At 34.9% G+C, this 27,022-nt stretch overlaps 4 protein-coding genes across 8 annotated transcripts; 1 reads left to right on the top strand and 3 right to left on the bottom strand.

The window, feature by feature from the left end:
• Nucleotides 1–427: 427 nt before the first annotated feature.
• Nucleotides 428–2,910, bottom strand: LOC111808542 (GEM-like protein 7). 5 transcript variants are annotated; one of them, XM_087129538.1, is made up of 5 exons: nt 2,755–2,910; nt 1,448–1,577; nt 1,279–1,359; nt 853–1,127; nt 428–747 (listed from the first exon to the last, which is right to left on the bottom strand). In XM_087129538.1, the coding sequence occupies exons 1-5, from the start codon at nt 2,785–2,787 to the stop codon at nt 562–564; spliced, it is 705 nt and encodes a 234-aa protein (XP_086985664.1). In that variant the 5' UTR covers nt 2,788–2,910; the 3' UTR covers nt 428–561. The 5 variants fall into 5 exon arrangements, with proteins under 5 accessions (XP_086985664.1, XP_086985665.1, XP_023550370.2 ...); XM_087129539.1 differs by having other exon boundaries at nt 1,448–1,559; nt 2,755–2,908; XM_023694602.2 differs by having other exon boundaries at nt 1,448–1,779; nt 2,755–2,907.
• A 1,804-nt stretch (nt 2,911–4,714) lies between these two features.
• Nucleotides 4,715–11,809, bottom strand: LOC111808541 (uncharacterized). The gene is made up of 6 exons (XM_023694600.2): nt 11,003–11,809; nt 10,197–10,299; nt 10,030–10,095; nt 6,202–6,372; nt 6,011–6,107; nt 4,715–5,296 (listed from the first exon to the last, which is right to left on the bottom strand). The coding sequence occupies exons 1-6, from the start codon at nt 11,577–11,579 to the stop codon at nt 5,171–5,173; spliced, it is 1,140 nt and encodes a 379-aa protein (XP_023550368.2). The 5' UTR covers nt 11,580–11,809; the 3' UTR covers nt 4,715–5,170.
• A 1,126-nt stretch (nt 11,810–12,935) lies between these two features.
• Nucleotides 12,936–13,841, bottom strand: LOC111808540 (uncharacterized). The gene has a single exon (XM_023694599.2). The coding sequence runs from the start codon at nt 13,821–13,823 to the stop codon at nt 13,206–13,208; it is 618 nt and encodes a 205-aa protein (XP_023550367.2). The 5' UTR covers nt 13,824–13,841; the 3' UTR covers nt 12,936–13,205.
• Nucleotides 13,842–15,013: 1,172 nt separating this feature from the next.
• LOC111808538 (putative protein arginine N-methyltransferase 6) lies at nt 15,014–26,479 on the top strand. The gene is made up of 14 exons (XM_087129572.1): nt 15,014–15,343; nt 16,500–16,565; nt 17,957–18,025; nt 20,531–20,566; nt 21,104–21,169; nt 22,263–22,331; nt 22,459–22,536; nt 23,177–23,255; nt 24,263–24,330; nt 24,907–24,991; nt 25,283–25,476; nt 25,641–25,759; nt 25,855–25,972; nt 26,063–26,479. The coding sequence occupies exons 1-13, from the start codon at nt 15,098–15,100 to the stop codon at nt 25,895–25,897; spliced, it is 1,218 nt and encodes a 405-aa protein (XP_086985698.1). The 5' UTR covers nt 15,014–15,097; the 3' UTR covers nt 25,898–25,972; nt 26,063–26,479.
• The last annotated feature ends 543 nt before the right edge of the window (nt 26,480–27,022 follow it).

Raw genomic sequence — 27,022 nt, 5'->3', positions numbered from 1 at the left:
TCACAACTCTCCACAATGGTATGATATTGTCCACTTTGAGTATAAGCTCGCTTTGCTTTGAGCTTCTCCAAAAGGCCTCATCCCAATGGAGATAGTATTCTATCACTTATAAACTCATGATCTTACAATAAATTAACCAATGTGGGACTCACTCCCAATAATCCTCAATAGGGATCTCACATAAACAATATATGCAAATTCAAACGAACCAACTTGAGCAATGGCCACTACCGAAGACCATAGTGATCATTTGCCTAAACTTATTTTACTTATTAAGCCAATCAATCTAAATATAGATTTACTACTAATGGTGACAATATATTTACATGTAAAGTCATGTTATGGTGAGATGATGCTTCTCCAAAAGGTGGGATCTTCTTAGAGAGAGATTTGAATGTAAAAGTTTGAAACTTTCAAGGAAAGAGGATGAAGAAGTGGAGAAGATAACTTGTCAATCACAAGAGAATTTGTACAATTGAGTTGATTGTATTGTGATCAAATGATAAAAAAAGGGGAGGGGAACCAAAGAACATTTCTTCTGCAATATCTTCCTCAAATCATCTAGCATTTCTTGCATTCTTGATAGATCACATCTTGAAGATATTGAAGAGTTTTGCGATAATTCAAGAACCCCATAAACCAGAAGTCAAAATTATCCACCGTAACTATTTCCATGTACTTCTGTGAAGGCTTCATCACATTCTCACTTTGATTGATTCTCTCTATTTTTCCTACTGGAATCAATACCTGCAGACAACCATTTGTTTCGAGTTTTAGTGCTGCGTGAGAGGAAGAAGATGACGACGATAACGACGAGGAACAAGAAAGCAACTATTGCTCGGGCGAGCTTACCTTGTAATGGAATCGAATTAGCTCTCCGGTGGGGGAAGAAACTTTGATCGATCTGTCGCTGCAGAAGGCGATCTTAGCTGTGGATATGAAGAGCAGACCTGCAATAGGTCCAGCTGTGGTTGACAAATAGCAGTGGACAGCCTTCAATAGTTTCTCGCCATCTCCAACATTAAACAATTGCTTGTAGATTTTTCTTAATCCACCTACTTGAAGAATTCTAGCTCCTAAGCTCAACTTTCCTTTGACAGTTTCTGTGATCTTGGATCCTAGTTTCACTGCTCATAAACCGAAAAGTTTCTATCAAACTTTCATTCCAATCAGCTCACTTGGATGTTTATTCATCCCAATTCTTTGTTCTCTTGATCAGCATATCAAAGCGTTTGAGAATCTTAATAATAAACTAAGAAACTAGACTAACAAACTCACCATGCTCCCGGACTCCATGAGCAAAGCTGTCAGCTCTTTTACCAAGCTTGTTCACCCTGCTAAGCATTGAATCTTTACTACCTGAAAAATGAAGACTATTCTCAATCCAAGAACCCATTTCTTGTTCATTCATTCATTTATCAAAGCATGAGTTTGGGGGATTTCTTACAATGTTTTAATGTTGGGTATTTACTGTCTGGAGATGGAATGTTGTAGTGGCCAGCAAGATCAGGTAAGAGTCTCTGAACTGATGATCCAATTGGAAATCCAATAACATGTCTCTGTAGTAAAGCTTCCATCTTTGATTAATGATAAAGAAAATTCAGCTATACAAATTCTCTTGCTAGGAGTGGCTTGATCTCTACAGCCACTCAACCAGGATGTTCTTAACTAGCAAGAAGCAGGGAGGAGATGTTTGCTTAATGACTAGTGTATCAATCTCTGGCTCTCCCACTATATTTAAAGGATCGAAAATTGTTGGTGAATCTTACTTTCTGTTGTCTGAGTCATCCAGGATGCATCAGAAAGAATAAAAAGATTAAGATAATTGGGAAAAAGAAAAAGAAAAAGAGATCTTAGGTTTAGTAACTTTAGAAAGAAAGCAAAACAGAAAGCCTTTTGAAATATCTCCAATCTCCTAAGAAAGCTTCGGAAGAAAGGCTAATCTCTTGCAGAACAGGCCTTGTTCTAAGCATTAGCTCAACAAAAACCTCAAGGAAATAAGAGAGTAACAACATTCATCCTACAAAGGTCTCAGTCCGCTGAGGGGAGGATCAACTCGACAAAATAACCCATATAAGAATGTTCATAGTTAGAACATTTATTAACATGAATTTTGATGATACCATTTAGAAATTTGGATTCGATTTCTTAACCACCTCCCAACCCCACCCAGATAAAGTAAATAAGAAGAAGAAAGTATAGAAAAAGTTGGCCATTGAAAATAGATCCCAAGACAACTTTTGTATCATAGCACTACAGATTCCTACTTTTCCTCAATTTGAAATGGTGAGGCTTTGATTTTGAAACTTTTGAGCTGGCTTATTGGCTTTCTGATGCCAGCTGACTTTTCATACAGACCCCAATTGGTAAAACTAACACCTAGCACATGCTAAAAGGCATAACGGTCGCATAGTTTTACCAGAAATGACATTTGATATCATGTTTTCAGTACAAAATCTCAGTTCTTTACCTAATATAACCGCTATTTTCTTCTCCTCTGGCACACCCAGCATCAAAAAAAGCTTGTAAGCACCACACTGAAGGTGAAAAAAGTACCAGGACTTACATCAAACACCTTGTGTGCACGATCCCTAAAGATATATTTCTAGTTCATTATGGGTATTCAGGAAATCCCATTTTGATCTTAATTCATCCCAAACAAACTAGAAACGGGAAAAAAAAAATCCAAGGATAATTCAAGTCTGCAGATCAAAAGAGGAAAAATTAGTGGAGGGAGAGAGAGAAATTCATGACCTTATTTGAGAAGAAGATCAGGAGGGTCCCCATGTCGACTTGGAAAGCTGGGATTCAACCTGATAATGTGGCAACCATCCTTTTCGATGAATCACTAGCGCGTATATTCATCAATGTTTGAGTTGTAAAATGAACGAACAGAACCAAAAGGATGTAATCAAAAACTGCCTTGGCCTTGGGAAAGTAAAGAGTTATATTAAATTATTAATTGGAATAATTTTGGCAAATTATTTTTTAAATTAATTATAATTAATAATTAATTTCACTGATTTCATATTTTTTAATAAATATACTCATGCTAAAACATATTTATATAGAAATTAATTGCTTAATATATTATTTTTTTAATTAATTTTAGTATATTCTTATCAATTATAGAATTAATGTAAACATAAAATTATAATAAATATATTTAAAAATAATAATGAAAGCTATATACACAAAAGTCATCTGGTTTAGAGCATATTCTCGAAAAGGTTCGAATAATTCGTCATATTTTTTTTTAACTAAAAAATAAATAAATAATATAGCTTATATTAATTTTTTAATGAAAAGGATATTATTATTAAAAATATTTATTTTAACAAACATTATACTAATATTTTTTTGAATTTGATTAAAAGTGATTAATCAAATTATATAATTGATGAATTATATAATTAATTAGAGAAACCATTATTAATAATTAATATTATTTGATTTGTTTTTATATTATTAAATAATGATGTGTAAAGTATAAAATATATTGTTTTTATATTATAATTAGGTTCTATTTATTCTAAAAAAATAATAAAAATTGCATTAAATGAGCTTCAAAGTTTCAAAGACATTTATGAGTTGGATGTTCTATTCTTTCCTAACTGCTCAACACTTTTTTGTTCCTCAGCTGCCTACTCATATTTTTCCATTGCCAATAAGAGAAGATAATTGAAAGAAAGGCGAAAGCGATTGGATCTTTCAATGCACCGTTACATCTTTTCTCGTTTTGATATCTGGGTGAGGGACCCTGCAACGATTGGAGACTCGAATGTTCCTTTATACACGGAATTTTTTTTTAAAGGAATCGGACTTATTGTTTGCATAAAGATGATCGATCGCCATTAATGACCAAAGTAAGGTTAATATGTGCCTTTCCCTCACCAAGTTGGCATTCCCAACTAATAATTTGTGTTTTTGAAGCTATTCACCATATTATTGCCTATGAGCAGACGTGTGTGGTATCAGATACGTCATTAGAGCCATGTTTATAGGTGCACCCGTAACCATTATGCTAGGTGTCACAATCGCACTCTTGCAGTAGCGGGACAACGATTGTGCGACACTTGTTCTAATCCAGCAAACAAGTTAGTTGTGTGAAATTCGCTCTTCACGAACAATATTGGTGTATGTTCGAGTCTCGAGTCACGTTTGAGAGAAATATTTTAGAAAACGTGAGCGAGGAAATATGTTGAAAACAATTTTAAAGAAATCAATGTTATAGGCTAAAAGTGAGTAGGCAATAAGGACTTTGATAACATATAACCCAAGTAGGAAAATTGACAACTAGTTCATCCTCCTATAATATACATGTTGGGGCATTTGGGTGTAGACTTAATTTTGTTGACCAGTCATACACCCCCGGTATTGACACAACAATAATAATAAAAGCCTATTTAATGTGAAAGAAAGTAAAAAGAGTTTAGAACGGGCATGCAGTCATGAAGAACATTTCTTGGACAAGCATGACAAAGACATCCGACATGCAGTTATAGGCAACACGCCTTGGACAAGCATGACCGTGGCACCAAGCTCGGACCTTATATGCCATATGAACTGGAGCAAGGAGATTGACAAGGGTGCCCGTAGCTGAGATGAGCAAAGATATGTCTTTGGTTTCCGGATAAGAGATTCTAATTTTTGATTTCTTGATCGAAGATATGTCTTAATAATTTGAGCTAAACTCGGGCGGCAAAAACATACCTAACCAAAAATCAAATCCAGCATCATATTTCAAAAAGCAACAAAATTACATACACCTGTTCTAGTGCACTTTTCATAAGCTTATACTTCAAAAGAAAATTAACAATGAATAATAGACAATTTTGTATCCAGGAACAATAAATTAGTAACAAATAAGAATTAAATGACAACTCTATACCAAGGGACGCCGAACTAAATCAATATTTGCAACCAAAATAAATAAATGTCTATGTCTATGATCTAAGGTGTGAATCATCGCTATCTTACACAAGATGATACTTTCATACGCTACAAAATGAGGATAACATAGGGCAAGTCATGGAGGAAGAAGATTAAACCAGTTCTGACCACCCTTTCGAATGCCAAAGCTCTCCTGTTTAAGTGACAAAAGAGTTATGTTCAACCGTCTTGTCTGCACGAGTTCGATAGATAGAGGGAGGTCCATACTCGAAAGAAATTAGCGAAACTCATCGTGGGAATTGTAGTCGTCCTCGTCGTCTTCATTGAAAATGGCGCTGTAAAATACGTAAGGATGATCGATCATTTCTGTCAAGGTGAGACGTCCATCTTTATCTGCATCCGCCTGCAAGAAAAAGACACAAAGGAGTTGTTGATCAACAGATATGAATAATCAAGAAAAAGACACTAAACTTGGAATTTCCATGAGTATGAATAATCCATTTATAACCCAGCGAGCTCTGATTGTTAGGGGGAAAAGGGGAAATTGTTTCTATTCTTAGGAATCATGACTCTCTACATTGGTAGGAAACACTATAGAGCCTCTCCTGAGGTCTATGGAGCCCTCGAACAACCTCCCCTTAATCAAGGCTCGACTTCTTCTCTGGAGTTCTCGAACAAAGTCCACCATTTGTTCGACACTTGAGTCACTTTTGATTATACCTTCGAGGCTCACTACTTCTTTGCTCGACATTTGAGGATTCTATTGATATGTCTAAGTTGAGGGCATGACTATGATACTATGTTAGGAATCACGACTCTCCACAATGGTATGATATTGTCCACTTTGAGCATAAGCTCTCATGGCTTTGCTTTGTGCTTCCCAAAATGCCTCATACCAATAGAGATGTATTCCTTAATTATAAACCCTTGATCATTCCCTAAATTAGCCAATACGAGACTCCCTCCCAAAAATTCCCAACATCTACCCCCATACATAAAATACAAGATGATTATTTATGCCATTAATATGTGCAATATCCAAGCAATATTTCAATGACAAAGCCAGAAAGTTCATCAATTTTCATAAGGATTTCAAGATTTCGCCATGCATGTGTACCTGCTGTATGATATATTCTGCTTGTTGTTCTGCATAGTAATGCTCTGATGGGTGGATTTTTCCAATTATAGGTAAGAGCTCTTCATCAGACAGGTGTCTATGAAAAACGACACAAAAACAAAGCATTAAAGTTGCCAAGGAACTCTGCAGTTAACAAGCAAGAAGGTGTTCGGATTATAAATATCAGTTACCCGTCATTATCTTTGTCTAACACTGCAAACAAGTTTCTAGCAGGGCCGTCCCTGGAATCTTCAGAATGATGAGAAGAATTGTGATTCTCATCATAATTTCTCACCATGTCAAAAAGTCCATGGAAAAACTCGTTGAAGTTAATCTTTCCATCCTTGTCTGAATCTCTCTCCCTACAAGGCCATTCACCAATTGACTAGTTAGCAAGCTGCTGAAATGGCAAACAACCCAAGGGCCAGGGGCCCTAAAAGCGATGAAAAGAACTATCAAAAGAACCTCCATGAAAAGAGTCTTTCAATCAGCAATAATAATCAAACAATGAAAGAGAGATAATCATTCCTAAGCATTTGGAAGAATCAATTTAATGGAGAGATGATAAGATAGGGATAAAATCAAGGGGGAGAATGCATTCTTTGCAATGAAAAAACCAATTAGAAGCAATGAGCCGGAGGAAGATGTAAGGATCATATAACAACGCACACTCTATCTAGATGAACACAAAGAACTGGAGAGAGAAAATGTAAGGAGAACTCTGGCTTTAGGAATGTACACCCAGAAAGAATATAGAGAATGTAGAAAAGTACATCTTCAAATCAAAGAAGGTAGAAAAGTACATCTTCAAATAAGAGAAAGTAGAGAAGTACATCTTCAAATAAGAGAATATAGAAAAGAAAATTACATTTGCAAATCATTTTTCATATATATTCTTACTATTTATAACAATTGAATATATAAATAGGAAAAGACTCCATATCCCAACAGAATATACGCTGTATAAACAATAAAAAATAGGCGCGACTAAAAAGAGTTACAAGCAGTGGTGCAAGTAGATTTGGAAACACAGGCAGTTGTTTCAAGTAGATGCTTCCATGACAACCGGCAAAAGATTCTTATGAAATCCACAAATAATTAATAGGAGATGTGTGTTAAATCCAACAAAGCACTGCTTCGATGTGATATGAGAATGCTGAGTATATGCAGACAAAAGAAAGATAGTCTTCACTAAAAATTAGAAATCTTCCTCCAAATATTTGAAGAGATGGGAATAAAATGTGCCAGTGTTATTGAATGTACAAAAAAAAGAATTAACTCAGCTAGGTGAAATAGAAGCTTACATTAGAGTAAAAGAGAATACTCTAGATTTTTACCAACTGAAGTCAAAATGGGAAGGATCAATGGAGTGTCTGCTAATTGTTAAGAGTTACAAGCAGTGGTGCAAGTAGATTTGGAAACACAGGCAGTTGTTAGGAGGGAGTCTTGCTAATTTAGGGAATAATCATGGGTTTATAAGTGAGAATACTATCTCCATTGGTATGAGGCCTTTTGGGAAGCCCGAAGCAAAGCCACGAGAGCTTATGCTCAAAGTGGACAATATCATATCACTGTGAAGAGTCGTGATTCCTAGCATGGATAAAGCGTACATATGAGGTATTTAAAAGGGCGAGTTAATAACTTCTCATACTAACAATTCTCTTAAAATTCCTTCACAAATTAATAACTTCTATCAACAATTCTCAACAATACTCCCTTCGAAGAAAATAGACCATCGAGCCATTGAGCCTCCTCTAAAATAGTCATATCTATCCGTCTAGCACTATCTGGATGACTCCTCTCCCCTGGAGCACATTGCTAATCCAGTAGAGCTCTACCACAAATCTTAACTAGGACTACACCTTTGAGGCTCACAACTTCTTTGTTAGACACTTGAGTCACTTTGACTACACCTATTCTATTGACATGACTAAGTTAACTAAGTTAAGCTAAGAGCATTTGGGTAAGACAAACTGGTCAATAAAAAAATCACCCTAAGGCCATTAGACAAGATGCCCAAGCTAACAATGAGTTAAGTTGAGTTGGTTCATGAAGAAAGAGAAGCGCGCTGGCAAATGATTGCCATGGAATGCGACCTACAACTTAATGAAAAACTACCTTCCAATAAAAATTAGAGAACCCGCTTGGGCAGCAAAAACTTCCTTGAAACTTCTCTTTCCAAGATTAGATAATGTGGCTAAAAGTATTAAAATAAATAAATAAATAAAAGCTACACCCAAATATTATCGGAGCATTATCTCCAATGTTTTGAATCCTGGTTTAAGAAGGCCTCTCTTTAATAGGGAGATTAATGAATTGATTTCCCTCACACAAATCACAAATAATCACAACAATAAGCAGAAGTGGACTAAAAAAAAGAGAGGAATTTCTCATGGGCCATCATATTCCTGTGGTTTAATGAATAAAGGGTCCGTAATTGAAGAAACCCTCCTCAAAATCCAGCTGAGGTTATTCAAAGAATGAAAATCGTTTTTGGGTTTTACCTCTTAGTGTTGGTAGTGCGTGTTTGAAGAACAAAAACCTACATTGCTGCAAGCCTGCTTAGCCTGAAAATCATTGGAACTTTATTGGATAGTTCTGGTATCCATTGGAGTTTCTCCCCTACCTTCAGGTAATCTCCACACGAACTGCTTTCTGACAACTTTTTTTATCAGGAAAGCCTAGATTCTTGGAGAGAAAAGGTTCGGAGCTTTTATTCATGAAGACATGGCTTGAAAGAAACCATAAAATTTTCTCAACAGTGCTGGGGAAGAGAGAAGTAGGTGGATTGGGGAGAGGAAATAACAGTTGACTAAGCTATATGAACACAAATAATAGGAGAGAGGAAATGCAAGGAGAAATATGGGCTAAATAAACCGCAGCCTCCCTAACCTAACCAATAATTTTCTGAAAGAGTTTCCCCATATTATATGAAGTACTATGGAGGTGTGCATTCTTAAAGATGGTTGGATGAAAAAGTACATTTTCAAAGCCGTGGTTAGATATAACCATTTAGTGTAAATAACTATCTACATTATATAGTTTTTTACTATACATAGCAATTTAGTATTTATGACAATTTACTTTATATTCATTTACCATATATAAGTTGTACTATGTATACATGTTGACTAATCTATGAATAAGCAGCCGCCTCCATAACCTAACAAATAATTTTTGAAAGAGTTTCCCCATATTATATCAAGTAGTAGTGTGCATTCTTAGAGATGGTTGGATGAAGAAGAATGATAGTATGAGCCTTAATTTTTGAAGTCTTAAACCAAAGAGAATTTGAAGAGTGATTGCAACAGACGTAGTGCTTCGGCTTACAAGCAAACTCTCTAATCAGGGAAGAAGATTCATCAGGAATTTTTCCCGTCAAGCTCATAGGCATCCACTTCTATATCTAAATCTAATTCCCTTTAATTTGGGCAGTCTTTCCACCGAGTAGGAAAAAATTAGGACAAACTTTCATTCATATTTGAAGCGACAATGTTCAAAGTAAAAGACTCCTACAAGGATTCCTAAACTGGAAATTACAAGAAAGAAGAGATGAACCCCACAAATTTTTCATTCATATATTGTTACATCTGATACTCATTAGTAGCGGAAACTTGCCAGCATGATAAATACTCAAATACCAAGTCCAGAAAACAGCAACACTCAACAAAACAGAAAAGCAAGAACCGAACATCATATATATTAATCATATTTTCAAATAGTTAAATCCTGCACTAAATGGTTCTTGACATGAAATTCATTAATTCCAAAGTTCAATGTGAAGCTCAAGAATAGCCAAAATGGGATAATATATCATGAAATTAGAGAATAGTAGATGTTCTAGTGTTCATAATCATGATTAGCTCTTTTTCAGCTAAACAAGTTGTTAATATCCTCAGTAAACACTAATAGTAGTTTCAGCAGAGATGAAGAACAAGTGAACATGATAATAAAAGTGCAGTAGAAACAAAGACATGGAAAGAAAACTTTTGAGAAGTTTTATCATAAAGTTTCAGTACCGTATTTCTTCCTCACACAGCCAATGAAGTAGCTTTGGATTTTTGCTGTCAGCTGGGTGCAGAAAGCTACAAGTCCAGAGATGAAGAAAAATTAAAAGCATCTCAGTTTAAACATGCAATATGCTTTCCATACTCGCCACAGAAACATCTACAAATATAAAACTTACTCGTTGAACTCGGTCAGATTCAAAAGACCATCTCCATCGGCATCCGACGCATTAAAATGTTCAAATTTCCACCAACCCATATTGAAGCCAAAGGAGCTATTGTCTGATGAGTAGTTTAGTAATGAGGAACACACAAAAAAACTGCCTAAAAAGGATCTACAAGTAGAAGAAAACATAAGAAAAATGGAAAAACTGCTATGAATCTGCATCACAAGTGCGGCAATACATTTGTTTTTGCCAAAACTGGTAGGAATCAGGACTCTCCACAATGATTCCCTAAATTAGTCAATGTGGGACTCCCTCCCAACAATCTTCCCCTCGAGGTCGAGCCTCAACTCCTTCTCTAGAGTCCTCAAGGATCACAACTTTGTTCGACACATTTGAGGTTTCTATTGACATGACATAGCTAAGTTAAGAGCATGACTCTGGTAACATGTTAGGAATCACGACTCTCCACAATGGTATGGTATTGTCAACTTTGAGCATAAGCTCTCATTGCTTTGCTTTGGGCTTCCCCAAACGGCCTCATACCAATGGAGATCTATTCCTTACTTATAAATCTATGATGATTCCCTAAATTAGCCAATGTGGGACTCTCGCCCAACAATACTCAACAAAAAAAACTTCTGCTTAATAAATCAATCTCCAAGTTTTCCAAACTCTTACTCCTAGCGATTGGACATTACAAACCATAACTAGTTTCCAAGCCGCATAACAATTCGCAACCAGAGAGATTTTGAACACAGCAAGAAAAAAGAATAGAACACACAAAACCAAAATCCCAAAGCATTTGAAGAAAAACAGACCTGAATTGCGAGCCCAACTGGGAGGCTCGTACTCGGAAAACGAAACGAGCCCATCGTGATTCTTATCATGCGTCTCCAACTCCCTCTGAGTCCTATGCAAAGTTTCCCTCTGAGCCTGCTGCAAATTCCACTCAGTCAACTCATCGACAGCGACAAATCCATCAGATGGATGAACATCAATCTTCGGAAACAGCAACGTGAGCCGATCGGTCACATTGAATCTATTATCATCATTAAGGTAATCCTCAGCATCCGCGAAATCCTCCCACTCAGGCTGCGATTCTTCGCCGGGGGCATGTTCCGTCAAATGCGCCGCCATCTCCGGATGGTGTTGTTCTACATATTGTTTCTCCCATTGCCGGTCTTCACGTCGGCGCTCAATGTCGGCGACAAGAGGGTCGAACGGCACAGCCTCGTGATGGTGGTGGTCGTCATGGTGAGAAGGGGCAAAAGTGAAGTTGGAGCGAAGCTTGAGGCGGCGATGGCGGCGATTGGGGGATTTCTTGGGGGAGTGGGAAACGAGAAGGAGGAGAAGAACAGCTACTGTGATGTATACGATAATGGAAACTTTACTCATTCTGTAAGCTTTAACAATGGCTGCCAATGGAGCATGTGGGGATTGAAGAGACAATTGTTGAAGATGGGATGAGAAGGATTGAGAAGTGAAGAGAGAAATCTATGAGGGAATTGGGAATAACGTAGATTCTTAGAGTGAAGAGGAAAATCAATGAAGTTCTAGAGAGAAAACGAGTTGAACAAGTTCCTTCTGTTCATCACTGATGACTTTAATAGACGTGCTTTGGTAGATCTGCTGAATTCGCGTGGTTTTCTAGGGGTAAAAAAAAAACCAATAAATAAATAAATTTTAAGTTACCGTATCTAAATTTTTTTAATTTAATTGAATTTCTTGTAATTTAATTAGTTTGTTGCTTGTAAATTGAATTATACCATATTTAAAAAATATATTAAAAAAATTGAGAATTTAAAGATTTAAATACACAAAATTTAAGCCGTTAAGAACGAGGAATAGAAGTGGGATGGGGGAGTGCAACCAATATAGGTGAGATCAAAGGTCTCAAATGCGTTCCAAAGTCCAATTTTCATTAATGTTTAAAGTTTAAATAGAATACACGCTACCAACTAATACTTAAAAATAAGAAAAATATAAATTAATATAATAAAATAAAATATACTACTGCCTCTAAAGAAAAAAATATTAATAGATTATGAATATATATTTCATAACTAATTATTATAATATATTCTCTAAATATTATATCTCCGCCAGTTGTTTTATTTTTTTTTGTTAAATTTTTAATTTATTTTTGTAGAAATTGAGGCAGGAATTTCTCGATAATTTTTACCTGTTTATTATTATTTTAAAAAGATAGTTATTTTATCGTTTTTGATATAATATTAATTAAAAAATTATAATAAATCAATATATTTCATTCGTTACACCGACCTAATTTTTAAAAATTCAAATTTAAATGTTAACATAATTTTTAACATTACACCATAGTGAAAATGCCATTGAAATTTCCTTTAAAAAATGACAAAATTAGGTTTTTATTTAAACAAGGATTAAAAAAATACCTTGTACATTGAACATATTTAAATCTTCAAAAATTTCATTAATTTCTGAATTTTAAAATAAATTTAAAAAATACTTATAAACGAAAACAATTAGTATTTTTAAAACTATTTTATTTCAAAAATATTTATAGAATTTAATGTTGGTATATTAACGTTAAAAAAAAAAAAATCATAATAAAATGATTAATGTCTCGTTTAAACGACTAACCTATAACTTAAAATATAATAGAAAAGTTATGGGAATTCACAAAAGTAGAATGATAGTAGTTTTTCTTAATGGAGTGATTCAGTATATATGAATTTATGTTTGAAATTAGTTGTGATTGATCAAATCAAATTTCAAAAACATTTGCTAAATGATTATACTTCTCACCTGCATTAAATGTAATGGAATACAAGGATTTTCATGGAGATTTGAAAGAAGAAAAATGCAGGTTAAAGATGAATGTTCTAATGTATTTTGGAAGGGCGATCAGCCGCCATGACGGTGATCCTTACCTTATCGCGATCTAGTTCAACCGAAGTCCGAAGTGCATCCGATGTGCGAATCATGAATTTCTAGTTCCCAAAATCTGTCAATCGAATGCCCTAACAGCAGGTTTAACGCTCATGTGGCCTTCTTTTTCCGACGCTCTTTTTTCCGATCGTCGATATCTTCATCGGAACTGTTGAACTCTTCGTCGTCATCGTCTTCATCGTCTTCCTCAGACGGAGGCGAAGGATCGAGACGAGCGGCATCCTTGGCCCACTGAATCAGCTTCTCAACCTCATCCTCTTCGTCATCGCTATCGACATCGTTAGATATCGAAGACGGAGGCGGAGTAATCGAGGAAGGCAAAGACGCCTTCAAAGCAGCGAATCTAGCAGCGAGATCGTCACCGAGAATCGACTGAGATTCGCCATCGACAACGAGATTCTCAATCGGCGGTGGCCGGGACGAGGAATCGGATTGATGATGCAGCTGAGAAGGTCGAGGATTGCGGGAAGCGGCGGCGGCTGAGGAAGGTCGCGATCTTAGGGCTTGAAATCGGCGATCGAGATCGGAATCGAGATAGTTTGGGGATACACGCGACATGTGTGAATCGACGCTGAATTTCAGCATGAGATCATCCTGAGCAGCTTGCAGCAATTGCTCGACTTGTTCGTCTTCATTGCCACTTCCCATCTTTCTGAAATCCATTTTTCTCCTCCTATCCCTTCCGTCGACCTCAGCAGTTTCCGCCATTGATATTGCTTCCAAAATATATATATATATATATATACCTTTTTTAATTTTTTAATTTTTTATTTCAGTACATTTTGGTATATGTACCATTTAAGTTTTTCAATAAATTTTTAAAACTCGCATTTAATTTATAAAAAATAATCAATTATAAATTATAAAAATGATTGAAAATTATTATTATTATTATTATTATTATTATTTACCCAATATTTGATTAAATATCCTATTAGATACTTGTTTATTCACTTAAATTATTATATACCTAAAAAAGTAGAAACCATATAACTTTAATCATATGCTCGAAATTTAATAAAATTGGACATTGAGTTTAGTGTCACGAGTTTCACCGTATTTTAGGCTACGTAGCGGACTTAGGTACAGACTTAATGCAAAATTTGTGACTTTTTTTTATTGAATTCAGCCTAATATTTGACTTACGGAGTTTAAATTTATGTATTTATTTATTAAAATAAAGTATATTTTTTTTAATTAACAAGTGAATGTGATGAAAATGCACGTTTTTATTTATTTGTAAAAAATAAATATATTAACTTTGAAATTAATATTTTTTTGAAATAAAATTTTAACTTAACATTAGGTGGTGATGTGACATTTTTTAGCGATAAATTAAACCATAGAAATAGATGTTTTAACCATTAAACCATGCTAATATTAGCAACTTATTCAAATATTTGAGTTTGAGTATAAATTTTTACTACGTCAACAAATCCAATATAGAATGGACTAAGTTAATAAATTATTTTTAATATTTTAAAAAAATACATTTAACGTTTAAAAAATACCGACATTTTGAAAGAATTAAAAAAATGTCTTTAATTTTTTTAAAATTTTAAAAAAATATGTTTACTTTAAAAAAAAATATATATATATATATATATAAATTTTCTGCTGACGTTTAAAACATACTTATAAAAATGTTTGAGATAATTTATAAATATTTATGAACTTTCAAAAATATTGTTGAAAAGTTCGGAGATAATCTATCAAATATCGATAATTGACGATAAAATTTAATTTTTTATTATAAAAGTAAATAATATTAATATTAATTTTAAAATTGGATGAATATTTTGTAAATTTTAGTGGCATAATAATATTATTAAAAAAATAATAATAATAATAAATATCGAACAGTAAGAACACTGATATCCCGCCCTTTTGTAGTGCAAGAAACACAAAAATGTTTCCTTAATTCACCACTGTACTCCCAACTTTGACTGGAGACTACACACAGAGAGTGAAGAAGCCGGAAAATGTATCCCTACTCCGGCCACGTTAATGGCTCTGGCGTGGGCGGCTCCTACTACGAGAAGCGGTCTGGAACCGTCCCGAAGGGTCGGCCCCGCCGGAGAAGAGGTAGCAGGTCCTACCATAGCGGCGGAGCGACGGTTTCCGGAAACGAGCAGCCGAAGCAAGCAGAGGGACCTCTTTGTACTGAATTTGACATGGACTACTTCCGTTCTTACTCCCACGTTGGGGTTCAAGAAGCAATGATCAAGGTCCGTTTCGGCTTCTTGTTATTTATTATTGAAAATTTTACTGATGCGCTTTTCTAGACGATGTCAATTTCCTGCATTAACTTTGTTCTGTATTGGGAGCACTCAAACTTTGGGGATGGCTAGTATATCTTTTCTAAACTTCATAATTGGTACCAAGACCTTGGAGAAAGACTGACTTTATGAAGGATCTTACACTTTTTGGAGGCCTCTTTTACATTTAAAAAAATCTTGAGAGTAGACGTCCTCCCTGGCAATAAGAACACCACGAAGACTCTCCACAATGGTATGATATTGTCCACTTTGAGCATAAGCTCTCATGGGTTTGCTTTGGGTTTCCCCAAAAGGCCTCACACCAATGGAGTTAGTATTCCTCACTTATAAACCCATGATCATTCCCTAAATTAGCCGATGTGGGACTTTCATCATCCAACAGAAGGAACGGATGGTGATGAAACTGTGTTGACTGAGCTTCCCAAGTCTAGTATGTTGGTTTAGAAAAAGAATAAATGTTGTCAAGATTTGCCAAAAAGGAAGAGACACTTTTCTGTTGATCTGTTCTTAATGCTCAAGAAAAGAATTCAATTGTTAACGACCCAAGCACACTGCTAGCAGATATTGTCCTCTTATTTTGTTTTCCATTCCAGGCTTTCCCTCAAGATTTTAAAACGCATCTGCTAGGGAGAGGTTTCCACACCTTTATAAAGAACGGTTCGTTCTTCTCTCCAACTGATGTCCAATAATTTGAGTTGCATATACTTTGACTGCAACCCCTTTAGAAATTAGAATAGCATATAAATTCGTCTAAAGACATCATGTAAAGTGAGGCTTCCATATCAGCCATATTCTTGAAATCCCACTGAAGCATAATTGCCAAGAAAGAAGCTTGGAAATATTGGAGAACTTCAAGATGTGATAGTGTATGGGTTATTTCATACTAGAAGATGGACCAACTCTCGAAAACCACATCTTCATTATACTTTTGGCTGCATCCAAGAGTAGTATTCTAAATGTTTTGAGTTTCTCTTATGAATGTATATTAACAATTTAGAATGAATGAATTAAATTAGCTAAAACGCACACGCAAATTTAGAAATTCTCTTGAGATTGTGTTGTTCTTTCTTTACATTGATAGCTATTATGAAATTCCTATTTTCAGGATAGCATACGGACTGAAACTTATAAGGAGGCAATTATGCAACATCAGAGTTTTATTGCTGGCAAAGTAATATTTTTTGTTCTGAAAGTTTTAAAATCTGTTTTTTTTTTCATAGGTTTAATGAAATAGCTTGGCTAAAACATCATTTTAGTCCATCACATTGATCGCTTTACTTTCTAATGTCCAATTTTAGTCCACGTGCTTTTGATAAATCTTAAAATAGTTCCTGTCGTTAGTTTATTGTTGATTTTTCTAAAAACATTTAATCTTCATTAGTCTTCTCTCCACAAATTTTGGAAACCCTTTACATAGTGTCTATTCTTATATGAATTATTATTGTTATTTAATCAATTTTGATAAACATTAAATTCAAGGGATTAAACTTAAGATTTGTTGAAAGCACATGGGGACTAAAATGAATTGAAGCTCAAAGTACAAAAACCCAAATGGTATTCTAATTTGATATTTTTCAATCCATTTTCCCCCTTCTCCTTTTCTTTTGAAATAAAAGAAATAGAACTTTTCATCAATAATTGAGAAGTTACATGTGGATAAAGAAAAGACATCTTCCTTTAGGAGAAGACAATCCTCTTACGTACAGGAAATTGCAATTTCATATTATGAAAAACAAAAACTTGACCTTTTTTGAGAACCAAAACATTATGAAAATGCCCCCAAGTCCGCAACTGGGTAAAATTACAATATAAGAAGAATTACAAAGAACAACTTGGAACAATACACCACAAAAGGCTTGTCCCTTTGGCTAAATCTACACTTTCACCCCCACTTCAAATAAATAAATAAATAAATAAATCATTGTAGATATCCCAAATAATAGCTTTTATGGCATTTGTCTGTCAACGCGCCACTTTACTTTTAAATTTATCCTTGTACTTTTGTTGAATACTCAGGTAACACGAAAAATTCTGAAAGTCTATTCCAACACTTACCACTATATAAACATAGAAAGTTTCGTATTTTTGTTTTTTGGCTCCTTTTGTTTCACGCTTTCCTTTTTGTGCTGCCCTTATATTTTCTTTTCATTCATTTTCTTCAATGAGAGATGGTTCTTAAATAAAAAAAATATATATATATATGAACACAGAAAAAATTGATGTATTCGGTCTTCCCCCGCTTTAATATAGAGTAGACAGATTGAAGCACTTCGCAACAGACAGGACATTTCTTTCATTTATAAGCCACCCTACAACGAAAAACAATCTGCAACTAGTAAATTTGTTTGCATAGTTCTTTGATCTAATCCATTGTTTTTCTGTGCTACACACAATGTTTCATGCATCTGTTGTCTTTGACTCTGAATTCAATATGCATTATTTTTAACCTATCAAAACAGGGTTAAGACTCTGATCTTTCATCTGTATTTCTCCATATGTCCATTTCTGGATTCTATTTGGATCTGTCCTTGGTTTCCTGTTTATTTACTAAATTGAATACAGGTTGTAATGGATGTTGGCTGTGGCACTGGAATTCTCTCCATATTTTGTGCTCAGGCCGGCGCAAGGCGGGTGAGCTATGCTGTATCTAAATGTGTTCTTTCTAAAAAAATTTATTGGAAAAATGCAGGTAAACTATTTTAATTGGGTCCTAGACAGATCTATCTTAACTCCAATTTCTTGAAATTCAACCAGTAACAGCCCGGCTTCATCATGCTTTTTTATTAAAGATTGTTTAGTTGTTAGCAAATGAAATTTATGCAGTGAAGCACAAGGGAGTGCCCGTTACTATTAAAGCTTGATTTGCTTTATTATCCAAACTTTGGGCAGAAAAGTAGAAAAAATCAGGAGTATTTTTGTTAGATCATGCTCCAATGATTTTGTTTATTTTAATAAACAGATCAAAGCAGAAAGGACTAGATCTCTGTGTATTGTGCTAACGAAGCTATTTTTCCATTTACAATACCATGTTTTGTATTTCAGTCATACTTCATTTTTTAGAATCTAGTAGTTTTTGTTGGGGCCCTCTTCCTTTTCAGTTTCTGAGTACTTGGTTGCGAGAACCAAAATCTTTAATGTTGGTTTACGGCTGGTGAGCAAGACTATTGTGCGGGAGTTGATTGTTGCATTGGGTAGGGTATGGGCTATTGAAGAAACTAAAAGGTTTAAAGGTGTTTATAAAAGACCACAGTATTTAAAAGAAGGAATGCGCTTAAAGTGGTATCTTTCTTCAATTTCTAAATGTCCAAAATACTTTTGCTGAAGAAAGACAAGAAGTGGACCTCGTCCTAATTGCTAATGATTTGGTAGGAAGTATAGAGTTAAGAGGGATAGAGGTTTGGATACATGCTTAGAAGCACAAACATTTTAGTTTAGTTAGCATGTCCATGTCTAACACGTGTTAGACACTTGTTGGTTATGTATCGGGCGCTTGTTAGTGCAATAGATATGTTAACTAGTTGTACAAAGTCGAAGTAGGACCAACATTTGTTAGACATTCATTGCACACTAGTTAAGTATACTAAATAGGCACATATATGACTAAAGAGTTTTGAGAGCGAATATATCAAACTAATTTATTAATCCTATAAATGCGTACACTCATTGACATTGAGTTTCTTTCGTATTTAAAAATGCTATATATTTTAATAAACCTGTTTGTGTCCCTATGTTTTAAAAGCACGATGTGTTGTTGTGTGCAGTGCATGTTCGTGTTATATTGTATCTGTCCAAGCTTCTTCGGATATGTGAGATGAGGGTTGCAGTTGAATTTTGAAACTGCATTTGATACGGTTGATGGGAGTTTGTATAAATGGCAATGAAAAAAAGAAAAGATTTTGGTTGGAAAATATGTAGATGTGAGATGAAAGATTTCATTGTTCTTTATTTTTATTTTTATTTTTTATTTTATCGATTAGAAACATATAAAATTATATTTAAAAAAATGAGAACAAGGACAGCCTACTAGGAGCCAAGACAGCTACCACAAAAAATTCTCCAACTCCTAATAATCATGGAGAAACTGTAATTACAAAAGAAATCTTTGTGGTTTGAAGACCACTGCGTAGCAAAAGGTTCTATACTGTCAACAAAAGACGCCACTGTTTTCCACTTGTTCCCAAAAAGACCAAGATTCTTTTCCTTCTGCAAACTGAAGCATTGCTCTCACAGCACAGTTCTGGCTTTCCCCTTAAACTTGAACTTCCAAGAGGGCTTCCAATAACCACCTATCAATCTGATGGAAGACACAAGGGCAAACCAAACTCATTGAAAATAAGATCCAGCCTCTATAAACGAAGGGATGATGCAGAAAGTGGTGATCATTGGATTCAGCCTCTCTTACAAAGGTTGCATTGTTCATATAAGTTCCCCATCTAAGGAGAACAAAAAAGAATTTTATTTGGGTTTGTTCCCCAATCCCTTTAAAGGATTCACTTGCTACACCTTCCTTCTCACTTTGGGTAACCATCATATTGTTTGAGGCCTTTTATTGTCCTTTTCGTGAAAGGCAAGCATTCCTGAGTAGGTTTTTCATATGAGCGTCAGCATTATGGCCTGTATTTAGAGGGATTCTTTCTTCTTGATGGGGCCACACTACTATGGATTGTTTTGACTTTATGGTCAAATGCTGTCAAAATAACTCTTTGAGTTTATGAAAAGAGAGAAGAAACGATGTTTCATGGTCAGAATAAAGATTGGGAAGAGGCGGTATTTTTGGCCAAGTTTAATTGTTCTTTGTCAAGTTTTTTATTTTCTTCCTTTTGTTATTATACCTTAAGTGTAATTAATTCAAGTTGTGCTTTCGTATTTTTGTAAGGTCTTAGTGAGTAGAGCAATGACAGTGGATATTGATGTATATTTCCCTTGGGAGAGATACTGGGAATTTTGTTAGAGCCTGTTTTAGGGATTTAGCTTGATGTACTCTTTACTAGTACAATGAAAAGTTTGAAAAGTTTTTTTTTTTTTAATAATTAATTTTATTATTTTTTATAAATCTTAATTTTCTAATCTGAGTTCTGGACTAACAAATGTTTATCATTGCAAAACTTTTTTCTCACCCTCTCTCTCTTTTGTCAGGTTTATGCAGTTGATGCTAGTGGCATAGCACTGCAGGTACTATTATAGTATGATAGTAATATTTTAATTATTATTATAGTTGTAAATAGTATGCTTTTGGGCTTTAAACACTCTTTAATGTTGCTGGATACCCACTTTCTTGATTATTGCTACCTGAAAAAATCTTTTTGTAACATCCTTCACTTATGTATGGTTTTATCCATAATCATCCCTTCTTGCATTTCTTTACCTCAAACCCGGGCTTGTCTTTTTATACCCACATTAGTGTTTCATTTTTCTCCATGAAGGCTTGGTTTCTTACTGACAAAAAAAAAAACTTTTGTTCTTACTAATTCTTCTTCTACTGGTCTGGTATCCAATTGTAATCCTTTTGGATGGAAACCACAATTTCATCTTACATATTGATGCATTTAGTTTCATTCTGACATTCCAGTATGTGCTCTATGTACGATTGTTATATTATTATTTTTTATAATATGTAATTTTGTTAAAGATCCCAGTTAGACATCTATGAATCATGCAAGAAGCAGAATTTGAACTTCATGTCTGAGTTGATTTTGCTTTTCTATGCAGGCCTTAGACATTGTTGAGGCTAATAATCTATCGGACAAAATCATTGTATTGCATAATAGAGTTGAGGTGAGCTCTTTTAAGTTGCTAATGGTCTTTGCTTCTATTTGTTTGCTTTGAGTTTACATTACTCTTAAATTGATCTGTGTAAAATGTTTCCATTATTTGAAAAGGATTATTAATGACTAGAGTATCTTGTAACTTTTGATTCCTTGCTTCGTTTGCCTAAGCCCTTCTTTTGTACTTTCATTCTTTAAATCGGTTAAAGAAATGCTTCTATTATAAATTTTTGAGAACACGTAAATTTCAGGTGGCCATTCTTCGACTAGATGGTGAAAATAATCTCTCTAAATTTACAATCAGAGATTTAGACTGAACAATGTAGAACTGCTCGTATTTGGTTACCAATTTTTATTAAACTTATTTGGTTTCCTTCTTTTTTTATTCTTTTGTTGTGTTTGTTTTAAGTTATTCTCTTGGAAATGGACATAAGAATGGATTTTGGGTTGGGATATGTATTTTCATGTTTTGATTTAGATGTCGATCATACTGCTATGAGTCATCTTACTCTCTCTGTTTGTAGGTTTTCCCTGCTCGGTTGGCCAAGAACAACTTTGGGTATCTATGTTTAATGACTTTTCTAATTATTCTTTAGGCTTTATTCGTTTGGTTTAGAACCTTTTCTTTCTCAGTAGGTTAGGTTTTGGTGGATTTCTTTTGGTCTGTCTTTTCATAGGCCTATCTTTTTGTTGGCTTCTGTTTTTTTGGTCATGGTTGGCCCTTTTGTATTCTTCCATTTTATTTTCTCAATGTTTTTTTATTTTTTATTAAAATAAACACAAAAGTCTTACTCGTTCTAGGTTGTGAGTATCGCGAGTACATATGCATGAAAAAGAGAGAGTTTCAATATTAGTTAATACAAAATTAGGTCATAAATACGTTACTTCTTTTTTGCCAACTTAAGTATAGTTTAACTGGTTAAGACATTTCTCAACACAAGGTGAGAGGGTTGAATCCTCACCTCCCAGTTTCCCACATGTTAATCTAAAGACACGTTTGTTACGTGGTTGTTTATAATTAATTATTTAATAATTTTGATGAATTTGTCAATAAGTATCAATAACAGTTACATTATTGACCTTTTCCTCCTAAAACCATGCAGGATGTTCGAATTGATGATGGTGTGGATGTTATAATTTCTGAGTGGATGGGATATATGCTCTTGTACGAGGTGATTATGCTCATCGACTTGTAAAGCTTGAAATAACTACCTTATCTGCAAGTTTACCTTAATGCTTTTTATGAAAGATATATTTTTACTTCATTCTCTTTTTTGAATAGAGGGGTTGCTATTGCAGAGCATGCTTGGAAGTATAATTTACGCCAGAGATCGGTGGTTAAAACCTGGAGGCCTTATACTACCATCAACTGCAACGGTATCTTGTTTTTCTTATATTATCTTCAGTTTTGATCTGTTGTGTAAAACTGGTGGCAATTTTTTGTCCATTTCTGCTTGTTACTTTCATTGACTTGTACTATGAGATGTGCCTTGCGCTATCGGCATATATGTGGCCTGTTTTTCTGTAGAATCTCTTAGTGGTTTGGGTGCTTGATTTTTTTTTATTTTTTATATATCTTTTTTATGAGAAATGGAACTTTCATCAAGAAAGATGCAAGCTGTGTAAAGAGTAGCTAGCTATTGAAGTGGAAAAACTTCAAATGAACAGCACATCTGTGCAAAAGAAAACGTTATACGAAAGGATTTCCCTTGCATGTATAGCCTGTCCATCTGCATATATTTTGCCTATTATTCTTTAGAATCTCCGAGTGGATGGGTACTTCTTTGTGTTAATGAGAAATCGAACTTTAATCAGAAAAGATGAAAACAGTTGACGTGATAGAAAGAGCTATCAAAGTGGAAAAACTTTAAATCATTAGCATTCAAAATGATAACTTACACGATGTATATCTCAAATTTTTAAGAGATAAATAGGACCAAAAAAGAAAAGAAAAGAAAAGAAGGAATAGTTGCTTGACAGATACTGTCTTGATTGATTTTATCTATCTTGCTCACAGTTGTACATGGCACCTGTCACTCAAAGTGATAGATACGGTGAGAGCATTGATTTCTGGCGCAGTGTATATGGAATTGATAGTAAGTACATGCTGAAGCTATGTATTTCAGTTTTTGTTATTTGTTGTCTTGTTTTTAAATGTGTACCGCTGGATCTCTTGTTTGTCGTTGTGAGTTAGATTTTTTGTTTCTCTATCTCAGTTGTTTATCTAGAATTATTTTTACTTGGTTGAATATGGAAGTAACTGGATCTGTGAATTAATGAGAAGATTTTTTCTCTCGAAATCCGACAGCTTCATGGTAGTGGTAAGTTAATCAGATGTGCCACTTTTTAAGAGTACCGCTAGAAATAAGAGTATATAAAACATAGTTACAGGAATCTTTTGAAAGAGAGCACTTAGTAGGGGCAAAAAATTTAAATCTTAAAAGATGTCACGGCAAGAATCCCCCTGAAGAGCGGAAATTGCATTAGACCAAATAATCTTAAGCTTTGGCCGGAAAATAAGTGCCTGAAATGAGGTGGAAGAGAGCTGCTGAGCTACTTTTAGGAACCACCAGCTGATTAAAGAGTTTAAAGAGATCATGCCAACATAAAGTTCAATAAGGAGATTAAAGAAAAGAAATGCATTTGATCCTTCACATCCTTTATGGACAAAGTGTGCCAGCTGGGGAAGACTGCAAGATTCAGCATTCCATTTGCTATCCTGCAGCATGCACTCAACTTTTTGCGAGTGAAAATGTACATAATCTTTCACCTCGAGTATGCACATGATTTTTCACCAGCCTTTGCAGAATCGGACCAGCAGTATGCCATGAGAAGATCTTTTGAATTAGCCACCCTATAAACTCCTTTAGAAAGCTATTTGAAGAGGATCATTGATTTGCTAAGTCTCTTCCCAAAAAATGACTCTTATCTCCCCTGCCAACATCAACCTTGTACCCTTATTGCCATTTTACAGCAACCCGAAATTTGGACCTGAGGGTACTTAGAATTTATGGGAGCCTATTGGGGTAGGGATCCATTCCTAATTGGGAGGTATTTGTCGGTGATGATGTTTCTCCGCATATCATTTCTGCCCATGTTCTAGGCTTTGAGATTTCCTGCACCTTCGCCACCCTTAGAGATGGGAAGAGAGGTGCTTTGCCAATTGACAAGGTTGGAGACCCTTAATTCATAGCCTTACAAGAGAATGAAAAGGACTATTACATCCCAAGAAACTAACTAACAAACTAATAAAATATGAAAGTAACGTTAGCAACTTAAACGAAAAAAAAAAAAACAAGGAGTTTGGCCTCATTCTCTTGCATTAGAGCCCATTTTTGTTTGGCTGGGTTGGGTTTTGTTACCGTTTAATTTTATGTCCTAAGAACAATTGACTTGTATGGGCATTTAGAAAGTCCCAAGAAAAGTGCAAATAGTACACGAATGCAATAACTAGGTTTTTGCCACATAAAATCTGGACCAATTAACAGTAATTGATGTTTATTCACATTCACAAGAGCAACTCATGGACAGACGTAAACTAGTTCAATGGCATGTTCCAGTTGCAGGCATCGGTCAACTTCTGCCACATCACAAAATATGAATATCCTTTGTAAAATAAAAATGATATAAACTAGTACACTTACTAGGAGTTATTCTTCTTTGGGAGGAGGTGGCCCCTAGGATGTTCTTTTGTATATGACATAGACTAATTTAAAACTTTTGAAACAAAACTGTTCGCCTTTACAGGTAAAGTATGTAGACTGCTATACAGTGTCAAGTGGCGAGCTTGAGTTTGTCACAAAAAGTTACAAGTTCAAGTCAATGATGCGAGGTAATGTCTCTCTCACCATTCTTCCCCCTTGACTTGCGGTATTCATGTACATTCATTCATGGACTTCTGTAGCTTTGGGTTGTCATATCATATGAACTCACCACAGCGAATTCTTATAGCCTTTGGCTTTCTAGCTTTTATGTTGTTTGCATAACATGTGGAGTTCGGCCTTCATGGGTGTTGCATTAAGTAGGAGGACCAATTTTTCCAGTTATATTGTTCGCTTTTCAATTTTCTACTTCTGCGATTAAAAACTTCTTTTTTTTTTTTTTCTTTTTTTTTAACTTCCAGCTCCCTTGCATGGTTTTGCATTCTGGTTTGATGTGGAGTTTTATGGGCCTGCTACTGCCATGCATCGTCTAATGCCATTGCACCCTGATGATAATCAAGTGAAAGATGGTAGCCCGAGGAAGAAACGTGCAAATCCAAATGAAGCACTTGTATTGTCCACTGCACCTGAGGACCCTCCAACACATTGGCAGCAGGTCCTTTATAATTAATAATAATATTATTATAACACAAGTCGTATGTAATGGAAAATCTACTAGGAGTTGAAGATTTATTTCTCGGAGTAAAGTACAACTTTTCTAATCTCTTCTAACTTATGGTCCCACAAATTTCGTCTTGTTAATCTTGTTTACTTTTGCAGACAGTAGTCTACTTCTATGATCCATTAGAGGTTGAACAAGACCAAATAATTGAAGGCTCTGTTACTCTAACACAAAGCAGAGAGCACTATCGGTTCATGAATATTCGCCTCGAATATGTGTTAGTTTTATTTCATACATTTATTTTAGCAAACATTTCTCCAGTCACTGCTTTCATATATGCGTCTCATTTGGTTTTGATATTTGATCTAGCAGTACAGGTGGGCGGTCCTTTGTAAAAGAGTCGATGATGAGGTGATGATACCTATTCTTTGCTTTGTTTCATGATTTGAAGCCTCAATGAGTCTTCTCAAGGCCTAACCTTCCTGAAACGGTAATTCTCCAAGAAACTCCTTGACTCTTGACCGTATTTTTGCTTTGTGATTGCTTCATTGGCTTTCTTCTTGATACCATCATCCTTCAGGAAAGATGTGGGCTAAGATTGATACAAGACTCCATGAAGAATTCTTTTATTGTAATGGAATTCTAGTTTCGTACAGAGTGGGGTGGAGACGATGGGGTCGATCCATAGATTTTCCTTCCTTTTGCCGCTGAGATTACAGGTATAGAATTCTTTTATTGTAATGGACTTGCCCCTTTCAAAATCTCAGGGGTGATTAGATTCAGATCAGATTTTCCATCATGTAAAAGTAGAACTCCAACCATTACTTTTTAAAATGCACGAGAGTTCACTTAATGCACAAGTTCTCATCTCTTGTACTAACATTTTGGTGCTCCAATAAATATTCATCCTCTTGTTCTAGGATGCCAAATGTAGTTGCCTGCCCATGTTTTACTTCTGCTCCTAATTATGCCAATGTAGTTGCCTGCCCATGTTCAAAATATGTACCATTTGATAAAGTAGTATACGTGTTCATTCGATAAAGTAGCATGCGTGTTCATTCTATAAAATAGTCTATCATTGATTTTATTTTGACAATAACAGAAATGCCAAGGTCTCGGCAAAATGTTATGATACCTCCTACATTGTTGAAAAAAGTTATAACCCATCAAATTGATGTTGAATTTGGTATATTTGAAAACATTGACGAAAATATCAACAAATTGACGTATTTAACTTTCAATTTAAAGCCAAATTTAAGAATTTTGGATAAAGGTGATGTTACGGGAACACCTTAGTATTCTAAGATTTGATCTCTAAGTTGGTAGAAATGAATGGAGCTTTAAGATTTGATCTTTCCATTGTTGGGCATTGGCTTCAGGAAATAGACAAGAGATATCTTCTCTCCAAACCACATTGCTAAATGCCTGAAACAGTAGCAACATTGGGGCAATCAAGGTGTTACATAAGCCATATATTAATCTCAAGAAAACCATCTTTGCCAAGAACAAGTTGAGAGTATCTTGGACTTGATATAATAAC

This window comes from Cucurbita pepo, chromosome 13 (assembly GCF_057944985.1).
Source record: "Cucurbita pepo subsp. pepo isolate OVF chromosome 13, ASM5794498v1, whole genome shotgun sequence".
Lineage (NCBI taxonomy): Eukaryota > Viridiplantae > Streptophyta > Magnoliopsida > Cucurbitales > Cucurbitaceae > Cucurbita > Cucurbita pepo.
Note: the sequence above shows the minus strand (reverse complement) of the source record. Positions and strands in the feature narration are given on the sequence as shown.

What these genes read in the sequence shown, in the direction of transcription:
- LOC111808542 (XM_087129538.1), bottom strand. Translation starts at nt 2,787, where the DNA reads ATGGGGACCCTCCTGATCTTCTTCTCAAATAAG. An exon ending in TGATCTTCTTCTCAAATAAG is followed by an intron (nt 1,578 to 2,754) that starts GTCATGAATTTC and finishes CATTAATCAAAG; the next exon opens with ATGGAAGCTTTACTACAGAG. An exon ending in TCATGGAGTCCGGGAGCATG is followed by an intron (nt 1,128 to 1,278) that starts GTGAGTTTGTTA and finishes GTTTATGAGCAG; the next exon opens with TGAAACTAGGATCCAAGATC.
- LOC111808540 (XM_023694599.2), bottom strand. Translation starts at nt 13,823, where the DNA reads ATGGCGGAAACTGCTGAGGTCGACGGAAGGGATAGGAGGAGAAAAATG.
- LOC111808541 (XM_023694600.2), bottom strand. Translation starts at nt 11,579, where the DNA reads ATGAGTAAAGTTTCCATTATCGTATACATCACAGTAGCTGTTCTTCTC. An exon ending in CTGTGTGAGGAAGAAATACG is followed by an intron (nt 6,373 to 10,029) that starts GTACTGAAACTT and finishes ATGGCCTTGTAG; the next exon opens with GGAGAGAGATTCAGACAAGG. An exon ending in CAGAATATATCATACAGCAG is followed by an intron (nt 5,297 to 6,010) that starts GTACACATGCAT and finishes TTTTTCTTGCAG; the next exon opens with GCGGATGCAGATAAAGATGG.
- LOC111808538 (XM_087129572.1), top strand. Translation starts at nt 15,098, where the DNA reads ATGTATCCCTACTCCGGCCACGTTAATGGCTCTGGCGTGGGCGGCTCC. An exon ending in GTGCTTTGCCAATTGACAAG is followed by an intron (nt 24,331 to 24,906) that starts GTTGGAGACCCT and finishes TCGCCTTTACAG; the next exon opens with GTAAAGTATGTAGACTGCTA. An exon ending in CTCCAACACATTGGCAGCAG is followed by an intron (nt 25,477 to 25,640) that starts GTCCTTTATAAT and finishes TTACTTTTGCAG; the next exon opens with ACAGTAGTCTACTTCTATGA.